The 23,437-nt window shown below is 42.7% G+C and overlaps 1 protein-coding gene across 1 annotated transcript in view; it reads right to left on the bottom strand.

Annotated features, from left to right (window-relative positions):
* Positions 1-16,465, bottom strand: part of LOC147683731 (mast cell carboxypeptidase A-like) — a 262,604-nt gene extending 246,139 nt beyond the window's left edge. Inside the window, exons 1-3 of the mRNA XM_086944112.1 lie at positions 16,309-16,465; positions 16,149-16,224; positions 12,361-12,485 (exon numbers count right to left, since the gene is read on the bottom strand). Of these exons, the coding sequence (XP_086800238.1) occupies positions 12,361-12,485; positions 16,149-16,224; positions 16,309-16,379 (272 nt within the window). The 5' untranslated portion in view covers positions 16,380-16,465. The remainder of the gene's footprint in view (positions 1-12,360; positions 12,486-16,148; positions 16,225-16,308) is intronic.
* Between the last annotated feature and the right edge of the window lie 6,972 nt (positions 16,466-23,437).

The following is a 23,437-nucleotide window of genomic DNA, read 5'->3' on the forward strand; positions in this document are numbered from 1 at the left end:
GATAGTTTTGAGGGTTAGATTTTGGCCCTTTCTTATGTATTGGGTGCAGTAACGAGCCTCTCCAAGAATCAGGGACATCCCCATTAGTCGGCATTCGGCGTATAGCGTGGTCAGTTTGTCCGTCCAAAAGTCGGTGTCTTCCCTAAAAAGGGAACCAGGCAGACCATTAAGACCTGGGGCCCCATTATGTCTAATCTTTTTAAAGATTTTATTGACAACCTTTTTTCCAGGGAGAGCCAGGTGATCCACAGTTATAGGAAGGGTAATGTTGGATGGTTGTCCAGCCTTGTCCGAATCTTTGTTCGGTGGGGTTGTACTTCCTTCCTCTTTATACAATGTTGTCACATGAACTACCCAGCTGACAGCATCAAGTGAGTTCTCTCTCTGGTTGCTGACTTGATTTAAGGTGTTAAGGTATTGCCAAAACTCTTGGGACTTCCCGGGTCTCAATAGGTCAAAGATCTTTAGCCATTTTGCCTCAATGCAGTCGCGTTTTGCGGCCCAGACTTTCTTCGAGTGGATTTTTGCTGCTTCTTGAAGTTGCCTTTTAGCCATTGCTGAGCCTGTTTTCTGATAGGCCCTTCATTTAGTTCTTAATTGTTTCGCACTCTCTTTGATTGCAGGGATGTGGCCAAGGTTGTGCAATTGACGTGGAAGAGTTTTATTTATTGTTCCTCCTTGAAGTTGTATTACCAGATTGCGAGCAGACTGGTCCCATTCTTCTATTGCACCCCTGTTGTTTTCGCTTTGTAGCCCATCGGCCCTTTTTCTTCCATTCCTCAAACTTGCTAGATGGCACTGGGCCCCATTTAATCCGTCTCACCAATGTAGAGTTCCGCTCCTTTTGATGACCCAACGCATTGTAGCTTATAGCGGGTATCTACTGCAAAGTTTAACGTGATTGTTAGTGCGGCGTGGTCGCTTTCGTTACGTTGGTCAACTTTGTAGCCTGTCATAAGATTCTCTAGGTGACTGCTTAGTAAAATATAGTCAATGTTGGTTTGATTATTATACATTGGCGGGCAGAAAGCTCCTGGTGTGTCCCTTAAAAATAGAGGGGTCCCAAAGCTGACAGGGGCATCGGAAAACTCACCGGGGGTCACGCTACACTCCTGCTGCTGTTGGTCTCCGGCCGCCGCTTCCTCCACCACGCGGCAGCCGTGAGAGAGACTACAGCCCCCAGCATCCTTGGCGGTGACACGCCCACCGGGAATCGCGCACGGAGGCGCACTAAAGGCAGAGGTCCCTACGGACGAGCGGGGGTCCCAAAGCTGACAGGGGCATCGGAAAACTCACCAGGGGTCACGCTACACTCCTGCTGCTGTTGGTCTCCGGCCGCCGCTTCCTCCACCACGTGGCAGCCGTGAGAGAGACTACAGCCCCCAGCATCCTTGGCGGTGACACGCCCACCGGGAATCGCGCACGGAGGCGCACTAAAGGCAGAGGTCCCTACGGACGAGCGGGGGTCCCAAAGCTGACAGGGGCATTGGAAAACTCACCGGGGGTCACGCTACACTCCTGCTGCTGTTGGTCTCCGGCCGCCACTTCCTCCACCACGCGGCAGCCGTGAGAGAGACTACAGCCCCCAGCATCCTTGGCTGTGACACGCCCACCGGGAATCGCGCACGGAGGCGCACTAAAGGCAGAGGTCCCTACGGACGAGCGGGGGTCCCAAAGCTGACAGGGGCATCGGAAAACTCACCGGGGGTCACGCTACACTCCTGCTGCTGTTGGTCTCCGGCCGCCCCTTCCTCCACCACGCGGCAGCCGTGAGAGAGACTACAGCCCCCAGCATCCTTGGCGGTGACACGCCCACCGGGAATCGCGCACGGAGGCGGACTAAAGGCAGAGGTCCCTACCGCCTCGCGGGACGCGCGCGGGCGGCGCCGGGCTAAGCCCGGGCAAAGGGCGGGCCCTCTGTGGCCCTCAGAGGCACTAGGAGGACGGGACGGGCCACCACACTTGGCTCCATCACAGAGGCAGGTACAGAAAACATCTAACCCTTTTGCTTCCTATTGTCATTTGTCCCTGACCCGTCCAGTTTCTATTTTGGAGCTCTTGTTGCCCTAAAAATATGTCTTTCTGGGAAGACCTGAATGCCTTGTGTGGCACTAACTACGCCCCTATCATATCAACTCCACCCACATCTGGCAGGAATATTGACCTTATAAACAGCTCTCCCCAGGAACTACCTTTATTGCCTGTAATGATTCCCACCCAAGCTAACACGCTGCCCCAGGCCCTAATCACCAAAATGAACATTGAGGAGATTCCTGCTAATGTTGATCAAATGTCCTGTAGCCCCTCATCACCCCCACTATTTCAACTGTTATTACGCCACAAAAGGTGGGGGCCACATCAAATGATTTTGCTTCCCCCTTCCAATCCACCCTATTGGCCCACATTGAACGATTGCTGAACGCGGCCCTATCACCCCTGGTCACAAAAATTCACGTCCTGGGAGAAAGGTTGTCCAGCGTGGAAAAAATAGTACAAAGGATTAACCCATCAAATGTAAATACTGCTTATTCGCCTTCCACTAACCATGAGAACCCTAAGTCTATAGAACACAGAAAAGCACCATCAATTGATCCCTCTACCAGCAAACCCATCCCAAAAAGATGTAACTCTTTAATAGCACCTAGGATTCCTCATGAAAGAAGGCATCGAATCAACCTACCCCCTGAAGCCGCCCCCTATGTGACTGTTCTCTCTGGGGTGCCAGAGCTTAGACAGGGCAAATTTGAAACAAATCAGGACCTTCTGCACAAAGTCATCTTCTGGCTCAACAACAATAGACCGCTGCCACCTGACCTAGATGGCGGAATTGTAAGCGTCAGGAGGGTAGGATGGTTGGGTACGTTGCCCAAAAACTGTCCTGTGATTTTTTTTGGTTGATTAACTCAAATGTATCCCTAGAATGATATTGGTGATAACAATTGTCGTTCTTTAAATGCTGCCTTTAAATGCTGTTTTTAATTGTTCCCTTAACAGTGTGTTTTACTATTTCCTAAGTAACTGATGAATTTTAAATTGAAATTCTATGTCCTTTTTTTTCATCATCTTGTTTTTAAAATACTGTATATTAATGTACGCTTATATGATATTTCTTTGTTAAATATCGAATAAAGCTTATTTTGACTTTGACTTTGACTTTGAATAGAGAGTGAGCTGATTGCAGCTGATAAGAGCACATTAGGGCATTAAAGGTCTCTGCGGCCGTAGAGTTGCTACTTTGTGTTAACTTGGCCCCGATGTTATGTGTATTAAAGTCCCCAAGTATTATTGATTCCATATGTGCAAATTGTAGAAGAAGATTTTCTTTTTGGCTTATTAGCTGCGACAGCTTGCCCTTGGCTCCCGGTCCATGGGGATTGTAGTAAACATTAATTAAGAGAATTGTAAGTGGGCTCTTGTTTATTGAGAAACCTTTCAGAGTACCTGCCATGTACACGTTTGACAGTGTTTTTATTTCTGTGAATTGTATTTTCCGAGAGTGCCTGATGTGTATAGAAATACCTCCAGATGGTCTACCAAATATGTTCTCCTTGATATCCGGTTTACAGTATTCCGCGAATCCTCTTATTGATAATGGTTTAATGGCCCACGTTTCTTGAATGCAAATTATGTCCACTCCTTCTAAGAACGGCAGCGTCGCCGGGCTTTGTACTAACTTTAAAATCCCTGCTACGTTCCAGGACATGATAGTTGCATTCTGAAAGCTAATCGACAAGTTTTTATTCTTGGCTGGAGGATCCATTGACGATTGCTGTAAGGTTTACTTGCTTTCAAAGCACCTGTAGTTAGGAATTGTGATTTAGGGCCCTTGACACCCACAACCAGTCTTCGCTAATATTGTTTTACAATGAGCAAGACCGAGTGCCTTTGCCCAAATTTGTGGTTACTTTAATTAAGCCATTGCTTGTTAATTTTTTATTTGTGCCACAGTTGGTCCTGTGAAGAATGGACAGTGCAGGCGGCTGTAAGTGGAGTGGCTCAGTCAATGGACTCTTTTTTGGAGTTTCCAGTCCCAGAGAGGCGTTTTGTTGCTTTGAGTAACTCTGTTTCAGGGGCAATGGGTATTTTAGCGCAGGCCTACTTGTGATCGTTATGCCCCAGTCTTCCAGTTGTTTCTTGTTTCTTTTTAATGCCTGGGCCGTATCCAGATAGGAAAAGAGCAGTTCTGTAATCTCATTGCACTCACCTGGTCCTGGGGTAAGGAAGGAGACACTTTCAATATCAGTTGTTTTTATGGTTTCTAGACCTGGGATGTTGGCGCAAAGTTTTAAAAGATTGCTGCGATTAAGAATATCCCACTTGCCCTGTGAGACATATTCAGGGTGGAGCAGTATTTTCAAGTCGTCGTGAGTTATGGGAGTTGAGTTATGTGGTGTCATAGTTTCCCACGAATCTTGAGAAGATGAATTGTTTGAAAATTTCAGTTTCAAGACGTCGACCTTGGCCTCTGCTTGGTTTATGTTAACAGCCTTTATCTGGTCTTTCATATCGAACTTAACTGTGGTTGGTGAAGCTTCCCTCACTCTATAGGCAATAGTCTTGGTAGAGCCTTGCGGTCCCCTTCGGCCCAGTAATTGTTTGATTGTTTTTAGTATATCTCTGGTCGTGCTGCTCGAGTCTTTTTCCACCGCGTTGGTCAAGCGAGGGGTTCCCTGAGTTTGGTGCCAGGGTTCTGTGCGAGGCATGCCTTCTGTCCCAAGGTGTCTGTCCTTGTGGGCGGTTAGAGCACCAGCCGACTTTTACTTCACTTGTATCCAAAGATTTTGGCTGTTGCTCCATGCACTCGTCCGAGGCATCCCCAGGGGTTCTTTCAAGGTCATTTTTAGCCAATTTAGTGGAACTGATAGTCTTTTCGTTTAAGATTTGATGTTTTAGAGGCGTATTGGTCTCAAAGTCATTATCGGTGTGGGACCCAGTTTCTTGTTTTTCCGGCATCAGCCACTGTCTGATTGAACCGTGAGAGATGGAGTTGTTTTTACTTTGTTTATTGAACTTTTTTAATTTTTTCTTATTTTTCCGTGAAAGGGGGGCGGTGTCTAAACTTGTCATGTGCGTGATGATTGTAGTTTCTTGTTTTTTAGCATTGGCGCAGTTGAGATCTGTTGCCGTTTCTATAGCCCTGCATGAGTGTTTCTCCACTGTCCTTATTATGTCCTGCAGGGGTTCTTTGACATTGGTTTGAGAATGCTGCAAATTTTCGCCACTGCACAGACCCTCCTGCAGGGCTACCAAGGCAGAGCCTCCTCACGACTCTTTGCAGCACTGTTTTCAAAGGCGTCACGGCTCACGCCACTCTCTCCTCTCTTCACTGGCTGCACTTCTCCACTGTGCCCTCCGTGCTGAGCCTCAAGCAGCCTCCCGCAGCACTCACGGGGACTCGCGGCCCACCACGACGCAACTCTCAGCTCCGCCCGCGGCACCCGCGGGACTCTCGGCGCCTGCCTTGTGGCACTCTACTTTGCTGCTGTTTTTTACCGCACCCGCGGCAGTCGTGGCATCTGGACACCCGTCGCAATTTCCTACGCCGCGGTGCCGCTGCAGGTTTTTAACAGTATTTATTTACCGATGTGTCCCATCCCCGGTTTGATTCCCCCACAGCTTTAAAAGCGAGCAAGCGAGACGATTTCTCCTCCGCTCCTCTGCTCCTCCGCTCCTCCGCTCCTCTCGCAACTCGCTGGCTCTGGCTCTGTGGCTTCTGGTTCTGTAGGTCACGTTCACGGCTCTCTATAAAATAAAATGTCCCGAAGAATAAATGTGCCCCCAGGAAGAACATTTGTCATATGAACAGCCCTTTGACTTTCAATAACGTTACTCTCACCACCTTGACCTGCCTCAGGCAATATGCTGCTATGGCTATAGCTGATTAGAATGTATTTTTTCACATTAACCAATATCTATCTGTTATACAACTGATAGGTGAGTAGCTACATATTATGAACACAAGCAAATATTGTGTGATCCTCTAAGGAATAATGACATTTGTAAATCAGAATCTACTATTGTACAAAAATCAGCAGAAAGAAACACAAAATACATCTAGATTGCTTGCTTTTTTCCATGCTTGGAACACTACAGCCAAAAAGAATCACCTTAGTGTGTTCCTTATAGGGAATGAATAGGACCAAGACTAAAATAGTAAAATATGTCCATAAAACATCTTCCCTAATATCTGAGACTGTTTATGTACACACTATGGCCAACAAAATTAGTGATGGATGTGTTAGTGGCACACAGGTTGCTACAACTAAGGAATTAGAGTGTGCAAACATGAAGCTCAAGTTTGAATGCTTGAACCACTGTTTGAACAAATAATGATGCTAATGCATCAAGTAATTGTAATATCACATTAATAGTTTATGAAAGTTCTACTTAACTATTGAGTCAATCACAGTAGCTATGTATTTCAGTTATATTGTATTGTTGACCAAATTATTTTTCATAGTTATATTAATCATTCCAACATTGTTAAGATAGTTCACTCTAAGACAGTACCAGATCTTTTTCTCTACCTATAACAATGTTTTATTAAAGACAATTAAGCACTTTCTAGTCTTACTAAAAATATCAGATTTCTATCTGAACAGCGTATGATTCTATGTTGTCCGTCAGAAATGGGGATCATGCTTTGGGTTATCATATGACTTGTAAGTAATGTTCAACTCTATCAAATGCTTGATTACTTGTCTTAAAAGCTGGCATCAAAGATAAAGTGGTGTCAGACAGATATCCATTGCTGTTGCGATGTTTCAAACACCAGAGCAAACTTCAATTTTGTTTCTTCATCTTTTCAGTAAATTTAACCTTACACATAAATTCTATGACCCCCAATGGTACGTGGATCTCATTTCTATATTTATCTCCAGGGGGTTAATACATGTGTCTGGTGTTTGCACACACAAATCTCACTGACCTTGAAGTCTGTGTTATTGCCAGTACATTCTGGAAACTTAGGGACCATAGAAGGACTAAACAAATCTTACCTATTCCAGAATATCAGAAACCATTACCAAATACGTTTTTATGTTTCAGGAGACCAGGATGGTTGAAAATGTTGTAATGCCAGGTTTAAGAGTGCTTGAAAGTAAAGCAGTTCAAGGGAAAGCGAGATGTATGTATGGCGATTTGGCTGTTTGTAATATTTATATTCTTTTTCTTGTGCTGAAATGTCATATTTAAGCATGTCAACACTAGCATGCAGAGTAGAGAACTTCACCTGACAAAAGACAATCATTTTTTAAAAATATTATTTTATTTTAATGTTTTCATTCCTCTCCCCAATCACATGATTTTATGCTGTGAAGATTTGAAAGATAGAATTGCTGCATAGGACAAATCTTATGATTGAGCAAGGTCCTTAAAGGTTAACTTTCTTATTCCTGGTCCATGTGTTAAATTGTATTGAGGAAATAAGTAATTGCATTTTAAACGTTTTTGATGATGATGATGTAGACCATTTGAACTAAAGATTTAAAAGCCACAAACAAACTGTAGAAATGTGTTTCAACCTAACCTCTTCTCTAAATATTCCTTCTATTTTGCCCATTGTAGTGATTCTTGGACTATGACCCAGGTTGAAAGTGACCATTTCCTCCACACAGTGTATTTTGGACTGTAGACAGTGCTTTTCCTATGAAAATAAAGTCAGAGTCATACGAAAGAAAAGGTTTTATGCAACATTGTCAACTTTAAATTTGATATGTCCATCCAAGACATCATGAGTGAGCACTCTGTGGCGCAAATGCCTAGAATCATTATTGCAACCATGCAATACAATCTCTAAGTACTAAAAGGGCTACATAATGCAGGCCCATATGTAAAGGCCTTTGATCCCTGCTAGAATTACTGTTTACAAAAATCTGGTGTGACATTAAAGTCCATGCTGATTGTGGATACCTATGAAAGTAATTAAACAGTAGGAGACACTTGGGTTGCGATGACCAATTAAAGTTCAATTAGTGATTACAACGTAATCCATAGCCGCCAAGCTTTCAGGTCCATGTGTGACATGCTGCCCCCGTCCAGGTTTGGACTTTGAATATGTGTTTAATGGTCCTACTGTAAAGTATGATGAAACTACATATGAATGCTGGGCCATGTATGAGTTTCTGTATGCTAGCATTTAAAGTCCTGAGCAATGCACTTATGTATCACTGAATGGAAAAGCATATCGTTGCCTGTAAAAGACTTAATTAAAAAGGTTAAACCCCCTAATGTGAAAAGCCCTAATGGAAATTCAATGAATAATATGAAAAATATATCCAATCATTCAAATCTGTCTTAACTCCTCTACTGAATGCTATTGACAGTGGTAATTTGATCCCTAATGACTGGAAACATTATTTATAGATGGCATTTTTGTTTTAAAAATGTGACCTAGTAATGTAGTCAGCTGCTGTCTTCTCTCAGTGCTGTGCCTTCCTATTGAATTCTTCCCCACAATTATTTTCACTGAGATAAACTATTGATTGAGTTATATATTACCAATCCAATTATGCAGATGAGATGTCACCAGAATCTAATAACTATGCATGTTGCAGTGGTTTTAAATCGTGTTGTTAGTTGTGCCCTTTGCTTGTAAATCGTTTTCTAAAGCATTTCATCATGTGGACTGGGCCGTACTGAGAAACAAGCTGTTGTTGCTGGGCTTCAAATAGAGATTAATATACATCTCCACAAATTAAGAGTTGAACACATCAGTATAATTCACAAATGCTTTCATGAGCATGGGAAGTAGTACTACACGAGTATTATTTTAAGTACTCTTACATGCCCTTGTGAGTCATCTCCAAAACATCTAACTCGCTCTAGTAGTCAAAGAGTACACAGTCCTTTCAATCTGTATTATTGTATATGAATATTCTACAAATAATAATTACTTTTATATTATTTTTAATACATTTAAAAAATTCAATATTTTAGTTAACTATATTTTGACAATCTATATTTTGGATTCGATATTTTAGTACTTACCTGTTTGTAGATAGGGATTCTGTATTCTGTACTTCGATATTTTGGAGTCGATATTTTGAGCATTCTATATTATGTCCCTTCATATTTAGTCACTGAACCATAAATTACACGAGCTTATTGTGCAATATTTTATAAGTGCAAATCACACTTATACTTGCACTAAAGAATTGGCCCAAAATGTGTATCCTAGTGTAATAAAGTATTAGCATAAATAATATCTGGCCATCAGGTTTTATTGCTACTATGAATGATATAACAACATATTCATATGGCGAATGTTTCCGAATTACATAAAAGTCTGTGATAATCTTATGAAAATCACAAATAAAACAAAAGACGACAGATGAAACAAATATATTTATATTTCTTCCAAAAACTTTAGCCCACACTGATTTTAAATCTACATGTGCACAGTAGTTTAGGGCTGAATTGAAATATTAATATGTAATAACATGAGAATGGAAGCTGCTATCTTATGGTGGCAGGCATGGCTTCAATATGAGATGCAATGCTTGTAAAGTAAACCCAAATATAAATATAAGACATTAAATTTACTGGTGAAAAGTAACGAAGCAAAGGAATTTTCTCAAAAAGGGTCTAATATTGAGTTGAGCACAATGAAAAAGTATGGGATTTACCGTGGAAAGTGCAAAATTATGGGGAGAATCAGCAAGTGAAACTTCCTCCACTGTAGCTATGGCATAACTAACAATTACTGTTGTGCTGTTTCCACTTTCTAGTAGGAACTGCATTTGTTGGACAACATAAACGTTGGACTTGGTGCCAGACAGATTCTATGCACCCCCTTATGATATGTTTGCCTACGGACCGGCTATTTCACAGTACCCCCATCAGCACCCCACACACCAGTAAGGTACCTAATGGTTTGGGCAACCTCAGAACCTCATCCCCTCAGGAATCGTGGTAACGGATCTCAAACCCTTTCGCTCAGTCACTGTGCTCTCTCAGAGAAGTATACAATGAATACCCTAAGGAGCGTTTTAAATATTTATTGAACCATTGTGATTCATGTATAACATATATACACTGCGATAACCAGATAACGGAAGCAGATAAAAGTAATTAGTAATTTAAGGACATGGAACAGAATGCAAAGATCCACCATTGTGCTAAAACAATGTACATATGCGGGAATATAATCACTCAGTGTAGCTTACTCGTACTGTGCTTCCGTATTCTAAGGAGGTCATTAGGATGGCGGGCAGACAAAGTCGCCCGCCATCCTATCGTGAAATGGGACCACCTGCCATAAAGGCGGGGGCCCCGTGGGGGCCATTAGGATGCGCATCCTGCATTCCTGACATTGTGGTGGGCGGTGTGCACTCAGCACCGCCCATCACAATGCCAGGAAGGCATGTCGTGCACTTCCATGCACAACATGGCAGGCACCGTGCTGTACCTGCCACGCCAAAGTGAGCTTTGGAAGTGCTATTTTAAATCATGGTCTGTCACATGGCGCAAGGCTGAACAGTATTATGCAAAGTACCATGGTACTTTTGAATCTTTAGTAGTGATTTGCTTTAAACTGGGAAAAGTAGCAGTATTTTTTATTCAGATGAAGTAATCAATATATCACATATGGTACACACCAGTGAACCCAAACATCAACATGACACAACTACAGAGGCGTTAGAAGATATGGGAAACCCAATCAACCCTTGTAGGCTTGGGCAATAAACTGTATCACTCCTCCTCCTCCCAAGGAGAAATCTGCAGCATACGTGATCCGACTAAACAGACTACACGCATTGTGTAGTCTGTTAGTCAGATCACGTATGCTGCAGATTTCTTCTTGGGGAATAATTTTGAGAAACTACGTATACCAAGAGTATTCAATCATTGATGTTGGCTCTCTTCACTCTCAAGAATAGCAACTTTGAGAGATCGACAGTGACAGTCATACAGTCCTGATTGCCATCTTGCAACCAAGGTTATATATATTGCGTTTGTCCGCATCTACCTCTACTCCAATAAAAGGGGCTTCTCCTGCAAAAAATCAATTGTCCTGATGATGGTCTTATAGATTAATGCGGGAAAGATCGAAACGTCGACTTCTCCATCAACTTCAAAGAAATTGATTGTCTGAAGAGTAAAGTTTATTCATTATTGTTTTACGGTTGCTCTCCTTTCACTTTAGGAGTTGATGTATGTTATGAATTGTCTGTTTAATTGACTTATACATCTTTTCATGACATTTTTTGCTGATGGTTCATTCTTTCTGATGTATCTCCTTGAGCTAATTTTTGATATGTAAAATATATAAACTATCTTGATACAAATAGGATTCTCCGTGTGCTTTTTAACTACATTTAATGTTGTTGTCCTGTGGACACGTCCAATTGTGATCTTATACGATTCACGTGCCAAATTGAATTGCAAAATCTAGAATTGTACGAGAAACAAAATCCCTTGTAGACTATTTTTGTCCTGTACAACTACAGAGGAACACACAGAACAAAGCAATGTAACATAATGCAGTAAAGTAGCAGAACAACAGTTTATCAGACGAACACAAAGTCGCATAAAGCTAAAAACAAATAGAATTGCAAAACAACACCAATAATGCAATACTAAAACATCACAACACAATACAGTAACCTACCTCTTCGACCTGAAGAATCAACATAACACATTTCTAAAGGAAAACAATACACCAAAACAATACAAGATAATGTAGTAAAGCAGCACAAAACAGAATACAAGTCAACAGAACCACAGTCACAAAACAACTATAACAAAACATAATATTAAACCAGCACCAGCAAAGCAGTACTAAAACTACACAACATGCTACAACAACCTACCACACCAAAGCAAAAAGCAATACAATGATAGTAAAAATACAAACTTAACCAATGCAAAATCAAAACAGTTTTTGATTTCAAAGCTGTTCTGCTGTGGTAGTGTGTTGTGTTGTGAGAGGCTTCTGCTGCTGGGTTGCTGTGTTATTGATTTGTAATTATCTTGCACTTTGACATTGATCTGTGGCAAACGGATATATATAATGTGACAAAAACTACATTTTTTCTCTCGGATTTACACATTGTCCTTTGGATAATAGTTATAAGGATCTGGCGTGATTTGGTGTATTTTGGTTAACTATTGGTATGTTGTTTGGTTTTACTGTACTATGGTCGGTGATAAATTGCGTTGTTGTAACGTGATTTGCATTGTTTGGTATAAGCTGGTCATTGTTTCTTAATTGCGTTTCATCTGTTTGAATGTGAAAAACACTCTTGTGAAACTGTCACCTTAAACTTTTGTGGCCTGGTCAATGCACCTTAACTCTAATAACCTTATTTTTCTAGTTAAAGAATTGCTTCGTTATGCATTGTATAGAAATAAGTTTACTTGTATTTCATGTGATTTTGCTCCAGTAGTTCCTGAACTGGCCCACTCTGATCTGCAGTGACATGGAAATCCACACTCATCTTGGAAGTAATCTGATGAGCTGAGTCTGGGCGCCAGAAATCAAGCTGCGAAGTGTGAAGTAAAATGATGTGCTTTAGTTATTGTAAATAAAATACATGATAAATAGGTATTTAATAAATACAAAAATTATCATAAACATTTAACATTTCGAAAATACCATACTTAATCTTGTGTTCATATAAAATAGAACTTTGGTTTGATTAGCCAAGTTAATTTGTAATCGGATTGCCATTTTCACATGGCACTTTTGTTATTAAGGGGGTCATTAGGATGGCGGACGGACCTGCGTCCGACCGCTTCCCCGAGGAAGAGGGACCGTCCGCATGGGCAGCGGTGGTCCCTCCATGCAAATTAGGATGTGACCGCCACCCTGGCGGTCACATCCTGTTCCTTTAACCTTGCGGCGGGTGCTGCTTGAAGCAGCAACCACCGCAAGGTTAAAAATGCATGTATTGCATTTACATGCACAAAGCGGCAGGCACCGCGCAGTGCCTGCCGCTTTGTTCATGTAAATGCAGGGTGGTACCATAGGTACCCCCCATGTGCACCCCCACCCCCTGACACCCTGGGCTCGCAACGGGCCCCCGAAATGAAAAGACCACATGCTTCTCAATGGCGGAAAAGCCGCTGTGGAAAAGCATGTTTCCTGCCCCATCCTAATATGGCTGGTGGTGTCTGATAGACACCGCCACCATATTAGAGCTTTTCCGCCACGGTCGGAAGGCGACCGCGGCGGAAAAGCGGCGTACGCTTTTCCCGTCCGCCGATGACCCCTCAGCCATCCTAATCTGGCATGGGGTCTTAGGAGGCACTGCTGCGGTGATTCCACATCCTCCGGGCCGGTGGTGGCTTCCACCGGCCCGGAGGATGCGGAATCACCGCAATCCTAATCGGCCCCCAAGTTCTTTTTCTCCTCTGCTAATCACTGAAGCCCACTCTGAAGAGATGATGAAACAGAAGGTGCTGGGTTAACATAAAGAGACCACTGTGGGTGCTAATTTAAGACGTTGACATTGACTATATCAATAAACATTTTAAATTAGTACTGTGTCATTTTCTTGGTGGTAAATTAAGGCATTGCTTCTCGATTCCGTTTACCACCTTATTATGAAACAGGATACTGGAGGTGCTCATATGCCACAATAACGTGTGCACGCATTTGCCATGGGGTATTTTGTTGTGGTAGTGATTCATTGTGTGATCTTTAGTTGTGCTGCGTTTTTTGCTCTAGTATTGCAATGTGGGGTTGTACAGTGGTTTTTGTGTTGCTTTCTGTTTTGACAATTTCGCTGTGATCTGAAATGTTAAGTTCATTAGGTTGCTATACTGCTTTAAATCTGCTATGGTGTTATGTTTTGTTGTTTACTTTAGATATGTCAACAAATTCTGCTGCATTTCCAGCCAAAATCAGGACATCCCTTGAAAGTCCCTCTGACAAGCAACACGCAAACTCTCTAAGTTGAGAAAGTAGCACTGCTCCAGCTCTTCAACTACTTAAGACACCAGTCAGCCCAAAACTATGGCATAGATAGTCTAAACGTAGTGCTCCCAGTGCTCACTTTATCTGAGATGGCCCTGTGTTATGTTGTGTCTCCCCAGCCACTCCTCAGAATGGTGTGTTTTTTAAACTGCATTTATAGCATCCTCCTGGCGTAAGGATAGTGGAGGACAGCAATAGAGAAAGAGGGCGGAAATTGGATGGAGGGGAAAATAGTGGGATAAATAGAGAAGGGAGAGGGTGAGGCAAGGGAGATAGAGACAGGCAGAAACAACGGGAGGCAAAAGTGGACGGAGAGAGAGAGAGACAATGGGAAATGGATGAAGAGTTAGTGGGGAGGAGTGAAAGGAAGAGAGGCAGAGAGGGGAGAGAGGCAAAGGTAGGAAGAAGGAAGAAGGCTACAATGACAGAAACAAGATTGAGCAGAGGTAGAGGTAAAATGAGAATAGGAATAAGGAGGAAAAAGGGGAAAAAAAAGTCCAAAGGAGGAAGAGAGATACAAAAATTGATATGGGTTGAGAAGGAAACAATAAGAAAAATGGAGGAAGGATCAGAAGATAGGGAGAGAACACGAGAGAGAAGAGTCAAGGTTGCAAAGAGCAAGGACAGAGAAAGATGGGGGGGTTTAACCAAAAAAAAGAGAAAGGTGGGAGAAGGGGAAGATGCAGCAGATGGAAGAGAGGATGGCAATTTAGAGTAGAGGGGAAAGAGAACACGCGATTGTGCCAGGCAGAAAGAGTGAAGGGAGTAGGGTATGTGCAGAGAGTGAGAAGAGGAGGGAGGAAAAACCAGAGGAGATTAAAAACCCATGGAGAGAGGAGAAGTGAATGGTAATGAAAAGGACAGGTAGGAGGAAAGAGATATTAGGAGTTTGAATATGAATGGAGAGTGGGGAAAAGATATTGGCTAGGAGTATGGATAAAGGAGGAAGAAAGGAAGAAAGCATTTTGGATGAAAGATGCAGGGAGGAGGAAAGAGAGAAGGGGAAAGTGCTAAATACAGAGGAACATCCTCTGAGTCACCAAAAGGACAATATGGTGGCAGAAACACCACAGTGGTACTCTCAATGTCACGTTGGTAGTTCATTTACTGACTATCCTTGGTGCCAGGTACCAAGTTTTCATGTCCTGATAATCAAAGGTGCTCCTGTGCTCTTTCCCAGAGCCAAACTCTTAAAAGACTAAGGGGCATATTACCAAGCAATAGCTATAATTATCGCTATTGCTTGGTTAGAGACAAAAATATACAGCTGAGCTGCGGCGATTTTTACCGCAAATAAACCTTGGTATTACCAAGGTGTAACGCAAATGCGATAAAAATCGCCGCAAAGCATGAATATCGCTGAAGAGTCAGCGATATTCATGCATTAGCGAGCTAATGCTCTTAGCCATGTTATCCACCTCCCATTGGATAACATGGCTAAGAAGTGCTCAGAGCAGGTGTTAGCTTTTGGAGATATTCGCGCTTAGCGCGAATATCTCCAAAAGTTGGTAATAGGAGATAGCGATGTTAGCGACTGTTTTTAGTCGCTAACATCTTGGCACGCCCACTTTGCATGTCATTAGTGATAAATATCACTGACATGCAAAGTGGGGCCCAAGATAGTCGCTATCTCCTACTAGCTGTCGCTAACTGGTGTTAGTGACAGCTAGGTAATAGGGAGATAATTTTATCTCCGCTTTCTTGGCTTTTAAAGCCAAAAAAGCGGAGATAAACCCACTTGAAAATATGCCCCTAAGATACAACAGGAAAGGTTGCCAGTATCAGTTAAGGCATGATTTATGTCGAGTAGGGTCAGGTGGCATTTGCCAATAAAATCATCACCTGTGCCTAACTGCACCAGGCTATTGCAGCCCCTTTAAGGCCTATTTAGTCCATTACACTTCAGATGAAGGATGTCATTTCTGAATATAATCTCTTTCCACGGACATAACAGCCTTGTTCGGCTCGAAATAAAGATTCACTCAGAGTGTAACACATGAGGTCTTGAAATGTCACGCCTATCACTCTGCAGTCATAGAAATGTCACACATAATCAAAGTGATAAACTTGGCAGCTATTTATCAAAGCCCTTCAACATGTTTGCATACATTGTCAAACAAGGGCGCCGATTTATGTTTATAACTATCATTCAGAGAAATAACAACCTGAACAGAAAAACACAATTAGTGGAGTTGAAGATGCTACAAGATGTATAAGAGCCACTTACCGGTACAACTCGAGTCAGGTTCCTCAGGGTCTCTACCTGCTGATCAGTTTGCAGATGTACACGAAAAACTTTCGCTCTGAAAATATAAAAGTATGAGAATGTAATATAGACATAAATTATTCATTCCAAAAATCTTTACAATGATAATCTCTGGTTCTACCCGTCGTAGCGTCTGGTGGGTGAAAATGCAAGAGCCAGTGGAATCAACGCGAGAAGAACAAGGCGGGCCATGGCTCTGCTTTCAGCAGCAAGCGCCTCCTGCCACCTTCTGCTAGCTGCACGAATCTGCTCTGCTGCTGCCTGCTGACAGCGAAGTGATTTCACAAGTACTGACTCAAGGATGTGCCTGCTGATTAGACCCTTAACAGATAAGGGTCATCCTTTTAGGCAATCCTTTAAAAGTCGCACACAGAGGTCGGATCACAAAACAATGTTTTTATGGCGCTATTACAAGCCATTGGGGGTAAGGCGCTGCCCGGTGCACATACCTTTTACTACCACATTATAACAATGTCGTTGTGGTGGTGACAATGCTTGACACGAATATGTGGGCGAATGTAATCAGAGAGACTTCAGTTGAAGTACAGCTGCACTGCAGCAAAATGACACCATATTACACATACACAACACAATAAAAGGAGTAAGGCCCCATAATAAAACGTTGGAACAATAATACAACAAAGAAACAACATATTAACAATACACAATGCATTAATAAACCTTAATGAAGCAACAACAGAATGACAACACAAAAACACACCCCGACAATACACAGATGCAGCAAAGTGTACCAATCCAGCTACACAGCACAATACCATACCAATAAAAAACAACTCAACAAATATATATGTTGTGTAAAGTTGTATGTGTTATTGTTTAATGGTGGGGCGGGGTTGTGCTTTTTTGTTGTGAAGTGTTGCAGTTCTGTTTTTGTTCTGTTTCATACACTTTTTCATTCCATTGTCTTTTTTCTATCTTTCTTTTGCTCAGAGGAGGTTTGATACATACAAAAGAAATACAAATGGTTCGTTTTTCTCGAAATTACCGGGTCTTCCAAAGAATAAAAAAGAGCGAAAGTATAGTTTTAAAGTCTAAATGAAAAATTCTAACCAATCTATACCAGACTTGCCTGGTAATGCATTAAGGGCCGTCAGTCAGATCATATTCCCTACAATAGGGGCGATGTCTGCACAGGCACCGCTGTAGGGATTTTGATGTCCCTTTGCGACAGCCTTTCTATGGCGGTGTGCTCGCCTTAGAAAGGCTGTTGGAAAGGGACTTTGTGGGTCCTATCTTTAGGACTAGTAAGTGTAACTATCCCTATGTGTTGGCCTACATATCTTTTAGGCATCATAAGGTTAGGGGATGAGACGGAATCTGTAGTAACCTATCCGTCAAGGGACTATGTCCATGAACACATTTACTAGACTCCTCCTAACCCTACATGCAGGGTTACTGGGAGTCAAGTAGGTGTGCCCGTGTACGTAGTCTTATGACGAATGTGTGACTACAGGGACCATCTCATCCCCTAACCTTATGATGCCTAACAGATACGTAGGGCATGTCAGACCACAACAAGGAAAAAGTCTAATCAATAGTCTGTATAGTTGCGTACATGCTTTACTGATATATGTACAAACGCATGTATAATTCGTTCAAATTAGCAACCCCACCACACAGGAATTATTACACTTACTGGTCCTGAAAAAAGCTGATTGACCCACTGGACCTTAAAATGGCTGCAACATGTCGACATCAGATGTCTAGGGCCATTGTACCCCTAAGGCATATCATTGTTTTTAAGCTTGCCAAAGGACCTTCTGATAAAATAAGATATTATGATCCTGCAGGCAATTTTAACTTGCGCTTAGTCCCTGGGCAGTAGTTTAAGCACTCCTCCTACAAATGCGATGAGTCTTCCACCCACACTAGATGAGTGGGGTGTGGGTCTGATGATGCAGCAGGCCACATTCGCTACTTGTGGGCGAGTACCAAACCAAATATCCCAGGGATGTGCTGATCACACCAATTCACCTGGGTGTAGATCTCACATTCTGAAGAGATACACTATGGGCCATGCAACAAACTTGCAGAACATAATGGGATTTAAATGCATAGGCTATTTCTCTATAGTAGAATTACTTCATGTTGTTACTAGCCCTGTGTGCTTGGCCTCTAGGGTGTGGTCATCCCAGTCCTGATGCCCCTGGTTCTGATTCTTTTCTACCTCCTTATTCTAGTTCTCCTGGTCCTGATATTCGAAGTCCTGGTCATCTTTGCCCTTCTCTTCCTGACCCACCTGGTCCATTGTTTCCTAGTCCTCTTAGAGCCCTTCCTTCTGGATCCAGTTGCCTGCATCCTTAGTCTCACCTTCCTGGTATTCCTGGCAATGGTTCTCGAGATTATGTGCCCATTGGCCCTGATCCTGTTGGCCCTGGCTCTTATAGTTTGTTTCTACCGGGCCTAATTTGTATGGAACTGACCCACGGCCATTCTTTTCTTGGTCTCCTTGGTCCTTGTCATGTTGGTCATCCTGGTCCTTTTTGTCTAATTATGCTTCTGATCCTAAACTGCCTTTCAGCCATTCTGGACCTTGTTTTGCCCCAGCCATGGTCCATCTAAGTCTGTCCCTGTCTGGTTCTCTTGGCCTTGGTCATCTTGGTCATCTTGTCCTCCTCACCTTGAACCTACTAGCCCTGGTGCGACTGGTCCTGGTCATCTAGCCTCTTTTGTCCTGGTCCTCTTAGTCTTTGTCCTCCGGATTTGGGTTATCCTTGTCCTCCTGAATCTGTTCCTTGTCCTCCTAGTCCTGCTACCTGTAATGAATGCTCTGCCCCACTTGGTAATTCTATCATCCTAGCCTTTCCTAGTTCTGATGATCTTTGGCATTGACCTTTTATTCAGGCTGACCTTAGAACTGTGCTTCCTGTTCTCCTGATCATCATTCCCATGTGCTCCTTCACCTAATCTTTGGATCCTGGGTCCCCTCTTTTACACACTTCCAGTCCTGCACGTTTTCATCCCCTCAACATAATTCCCATCCATCAGTCCTTATGATCATACTCCTCTAGTTTATCTAGTCACCTATTTTGCCTGTTACTAATTCTTCTGCTCCTGGATCATTAGTTCCGATACTAATATCTCTGGTCCCTGGCATTTAATTCCATAGCCCTCCTAGTCCTCTGGTACTCATGCTCCATCCTAGTCCTAGTAGTCCTCCTGATCTCCCAGTTTGCCTATTGCACCTTGTTCTTGTCCATCTGACCAACGTCACCTCTATCATAGTCCTCCTAATAATGGTCCTCTTGGATCTTGTGTTCCTCAACTCACTGGTACTGTTCTTCCTAGTTCCCATGTTTTGGTTCACTCATCTCATGTTCAAGTGGTCCTTGCCACCTGGTTTAAGATCACCCTGAGTCTGACCCTCATGGACCTTGTGATCCTGGCTGCACTAGGCCTGGAATTCCTGTTACTCTATATCCCTCCTGCTCATTCTAATCTAGGGTGCCCATATCCTAATAGCCCTGGTTCTTCCTGGTCCTTGCTCATTCGCTTTTAGCCCCTTGGTCCTGCTTGTTCTGATCTCTGTGATCTTGGCTCTCTTGCCTCTGGTCCATCTTCCATTGGCCTCCTGGTACTGGCCCACGCTGGTCTGTCTAACTGGGTCTGATACTCCTACCTCTTGTCACGCTCGTCCCTCTCATTCTGATCAGTGTGATCACTCCATCCTAGCCCTCCTCATCGTTATGGCCCACACCCTTCTGATTCTTCTACTTTGGCCCTTTTCTTCCTTTGGGCCCATGTCCACTCAGTTAAGATCTCCCTGTTGCACATCCTTTGGTCCCTCCTTATCTTTCTCACCACGGATCCGGTGTTCCCGATCTTGTTTTTTCTCTTCCTGTTGCTATTGTCCATTTGTTTCTGGTTCCCTCTGGCACTGGTAAAACTGGTCTTCAAAAATATGATCTCCCTTGGCCTGTTCTTCTTGTCCTTGCCCTCATGGCTCTGGTTATCCAAGCCCCCCAGTGGTTCCTCTCCTGGTTCTCATTCTCTTACTCGTGATCATCCTCCACCTACTGCTCCCTTATTCCCTAGCTCCCCTCCGCAATGTTGTTAATCAGGAACAACCTCTGAGCCTGTCGCTTAAGATTTTTGTTTTTTGTTTCCAGATTTCTTTTGATGAGACAGCACTGTCAAAGGCAGAAATTACGGATCAGTAGAGACAGGACCATGCCCACTTAAAACACCTATTTGCATGATAAAATCAAAAGTACAATTTCGAAGATGCATTATGCAGGTGACTAAAATGTCAATGTGGCTGAAGAGGCCACTCATGACATGGAACCAATAAGCATCTATGCCTGAAACCCACTGAACTAGATGAATAGTAGGAAAATGGGAAAGGTGTGCTGATTCACAGGCAGCTGAGTAAACTTCTCCTGTGATTCACAATGGTGCACTACTTACCTCTCCTATGTTTTCACATCCCCATTCCACAGAAGCCCAATAATGTATCTCACGCAACTTACCTCCTAGAAGTGTTCCAATGCATTGTGCTTCCAAGAACCATTTGCCTACGGTACATGTTTTTCCCTCTGGGGCCCATATACCACACTGAAATACATGTAATGCTGCTAGTCGTCTGATTGCTCTGCACTACTTGGTAATTTGATCATTTTAGCCTTTCCTGCTTTTGAAGTTCCTTGACCTTGACCTTCGGTTCATGCTAGACTTAGAACTTCCTGGCCCTGTGCTTCCTGTTTATCTTATCGTCATTCCCTTGAGTTCCTGCACCCAGTCCTTTGGATTCTGGGTCTCCTGTTTCATGGGCTGCCAGTCCTGGATCTTTTCATCCCCTCAGCCTAATTCTCGTCCATCAGTTGTTCTGGTCCTACTCCCCTGGTTTGTCTAGTCTCCTAGTTTTCCTGTTTCTAATCCTCCTGCTCTTGGTTCTTCTGGTTCATTAGTTGTGGTACTCATTTGTCATGTCCCGGCCATTGATTCACTAGCCCTACTAGTCCTCCCACCCTCATGGCCCCTCCTAATCCTAGTAGTATTTGTATCATGGTATCCCTGTCACACATTGTTTTTTTCTATCTGACCAATGTCCCCTTTCTCATGGTCCTCCAAGTGATGGTCCTCTTGGCTCTGGTGTTCCTCAAACCACTGGTATTGGTCCTCCTAGTTCCCATGTTGTGGGTCACTCTGGTTCATCTAGTTACTGTCACCCTGGTTTAGGATCTGCTGTGTCACTAGATCTGTATAAATAAAGCAAAACCCTTCTTGAAAAGAAGCATAAAACTAGCATAAGGCCTTCCATAAGCATCTCAAAAAGGAGGCTAGCATTATGCATAAATCTGTTATTGCTAACTCTAAGCAGCAGACTTTAATAGCAACTTATAACCATACTAAAAATCTGAGAATTAGAACATGCTGGTCATTAAAAGTCTCAGAATGGCAGCCATTTTCTCCTTTATATATTCTCTGAGACTTAAATCTGATAAAACTAATATTAACACCAAGGTCTTAGACTTAAAATATCTGACTTCCAGAGTTTATAATGTAATTACTGTGTCTCTGTCAACAAAACAAACACTAATAAACTCTGATAAAAAAATTAAACAAAATATTGAAACACAAATTTATGCTGACACACACAAAATAACCAAATATAGAACTTTGATACAACTTTTATTTTTCTCTTCTCTCCAAATTATTTTCTTAAAAATTATAAATATAACAGTGAAAGAACACAACTCCTTCCCAAAGGGTGGAAAGGGAAGGATAATGCTAGCTCTATGTCTTTAATGAAATCTTGATTTTCCTATAGCACCCGTTGGAGAATCTACATTTCGTGTCAAGACTAGAGGCTAGCATAATGCTTGTTCAAAGCTACAGAGAGTCACAAATGATACATGCTCCAATGGTTTCAAATAAAACCTTGTAATCACTCCAGCATTTGACCAATCATTTGCTTTCAAAATCTTCTCAAAAAGCCCTTCTGATGAAAAAATCCCTATTTAAAGAAATTGGGTTGTTCCTTGAGGAATGTGAGCACCCACCCAAAATAATTATCATAATCCTTATCAGGTTGAACAAAAAAAGTCACAAAATAGATCTCTGCTTAACCCTCTTACCTTCTTGTCACAAAAGTAGACAGGCTTCCCTTTGGAGCAATGTGATAAGTATTATGATTTTGTATTATTAAATATAAAATGTAAATTATAAACTTTATACTTTTAAAAATGTGTATTTATTTAAATACTATTTTATGTTGTGCATTTTTCTCTTTTTTCCATTGTTTAACTTTTTTTTCGAGTCATTAAATTGTTTTCTATAAATATTTTCAACATCATTTTAACATAAATTATTTCAGTATATACGAAATAATGTTATAATCTTTTTTCTATTATTATTTTAAACTTTAAAAAACAATTCTTACAAAATTTTTGACAGGTTTAATAATTTTGACATTTTGGGCCCCATTAGGATGGCGGGCGGACCATGTTTACCCACCATCCCGTCGTACAAAGGGACCGCCCACCATGAGGGTGGGGGTACCGTGGCTGCCATTAGAATGCACCCGCCACAGTGGTGGGCGCATCCTGCATTGCTAACATTGTGGAGGGCTGTGCACTCAGCGCCGCCTGCCACAATGCCAGGAAGGCATGTTGTGCACTTTCACGTGCAACATGGCAGGCACCGTGCGGTGCCCGCCATGTTGTGCATGGAACTGCTGGGGGTACCATAGGTACCCCCCATGTGCACCCCCCACCCCCCACACCCCAGAGTTCCTGGGGGCCCCCAACGGGCCCCCACAGTCTATTCCCGCATGCCTTTCTGTGGCCGCAATGCCACCACGGAAAGGCATCTTTCCACACCCATGGTAATATTGCTGGTGGTGTCTAACAGACACCGCCACCATATTAAACCCTTTTCTGCCCTATCAACTCGTTGACTGGGAGGAAAAGCCATGGACTGTCTTTCCGTCCTCCGCGGTTCCCCCGCCATAATAATATGACGGGGGAAAATGGGTGACGGGCGGGAAAGGATCTCGGGGGATCGCAACCGCCATGCGGACGGAGGCGATCCGCCCAAGATCCTAATGGTCCTCTTTGTGATACATTTTTCAAAGTTTTTACATTAATTCCTGTTCACTTCTATGGAGAGGTAGTGTTTAATTTTTTGTTTCATTTAGCGGCCTTTTATTTCTAAATTTATTTGTGTTATTTTCATTTATCTTCCTAGAACCAGGTCGTGGTGAGGTGCTGCTATTCGTGCTGCCTGCG

The sequence above is a fragment of the Lissotriton vulgaris genome, chromosome 11, assembly GCF_964263255.1.
Source record: "Lissotriton vulgaris chromosome 11, aLisVul1.2, whole genome shotgun sequence".
In the NCBI taxonomy this organism is placed as follows: domain Eukaryota; kingdom Metazoa; phylum Chordata; class Amphibia; order Caudata; family Salamandridae; genus Lissotriton; species Lissotriton vulgaris.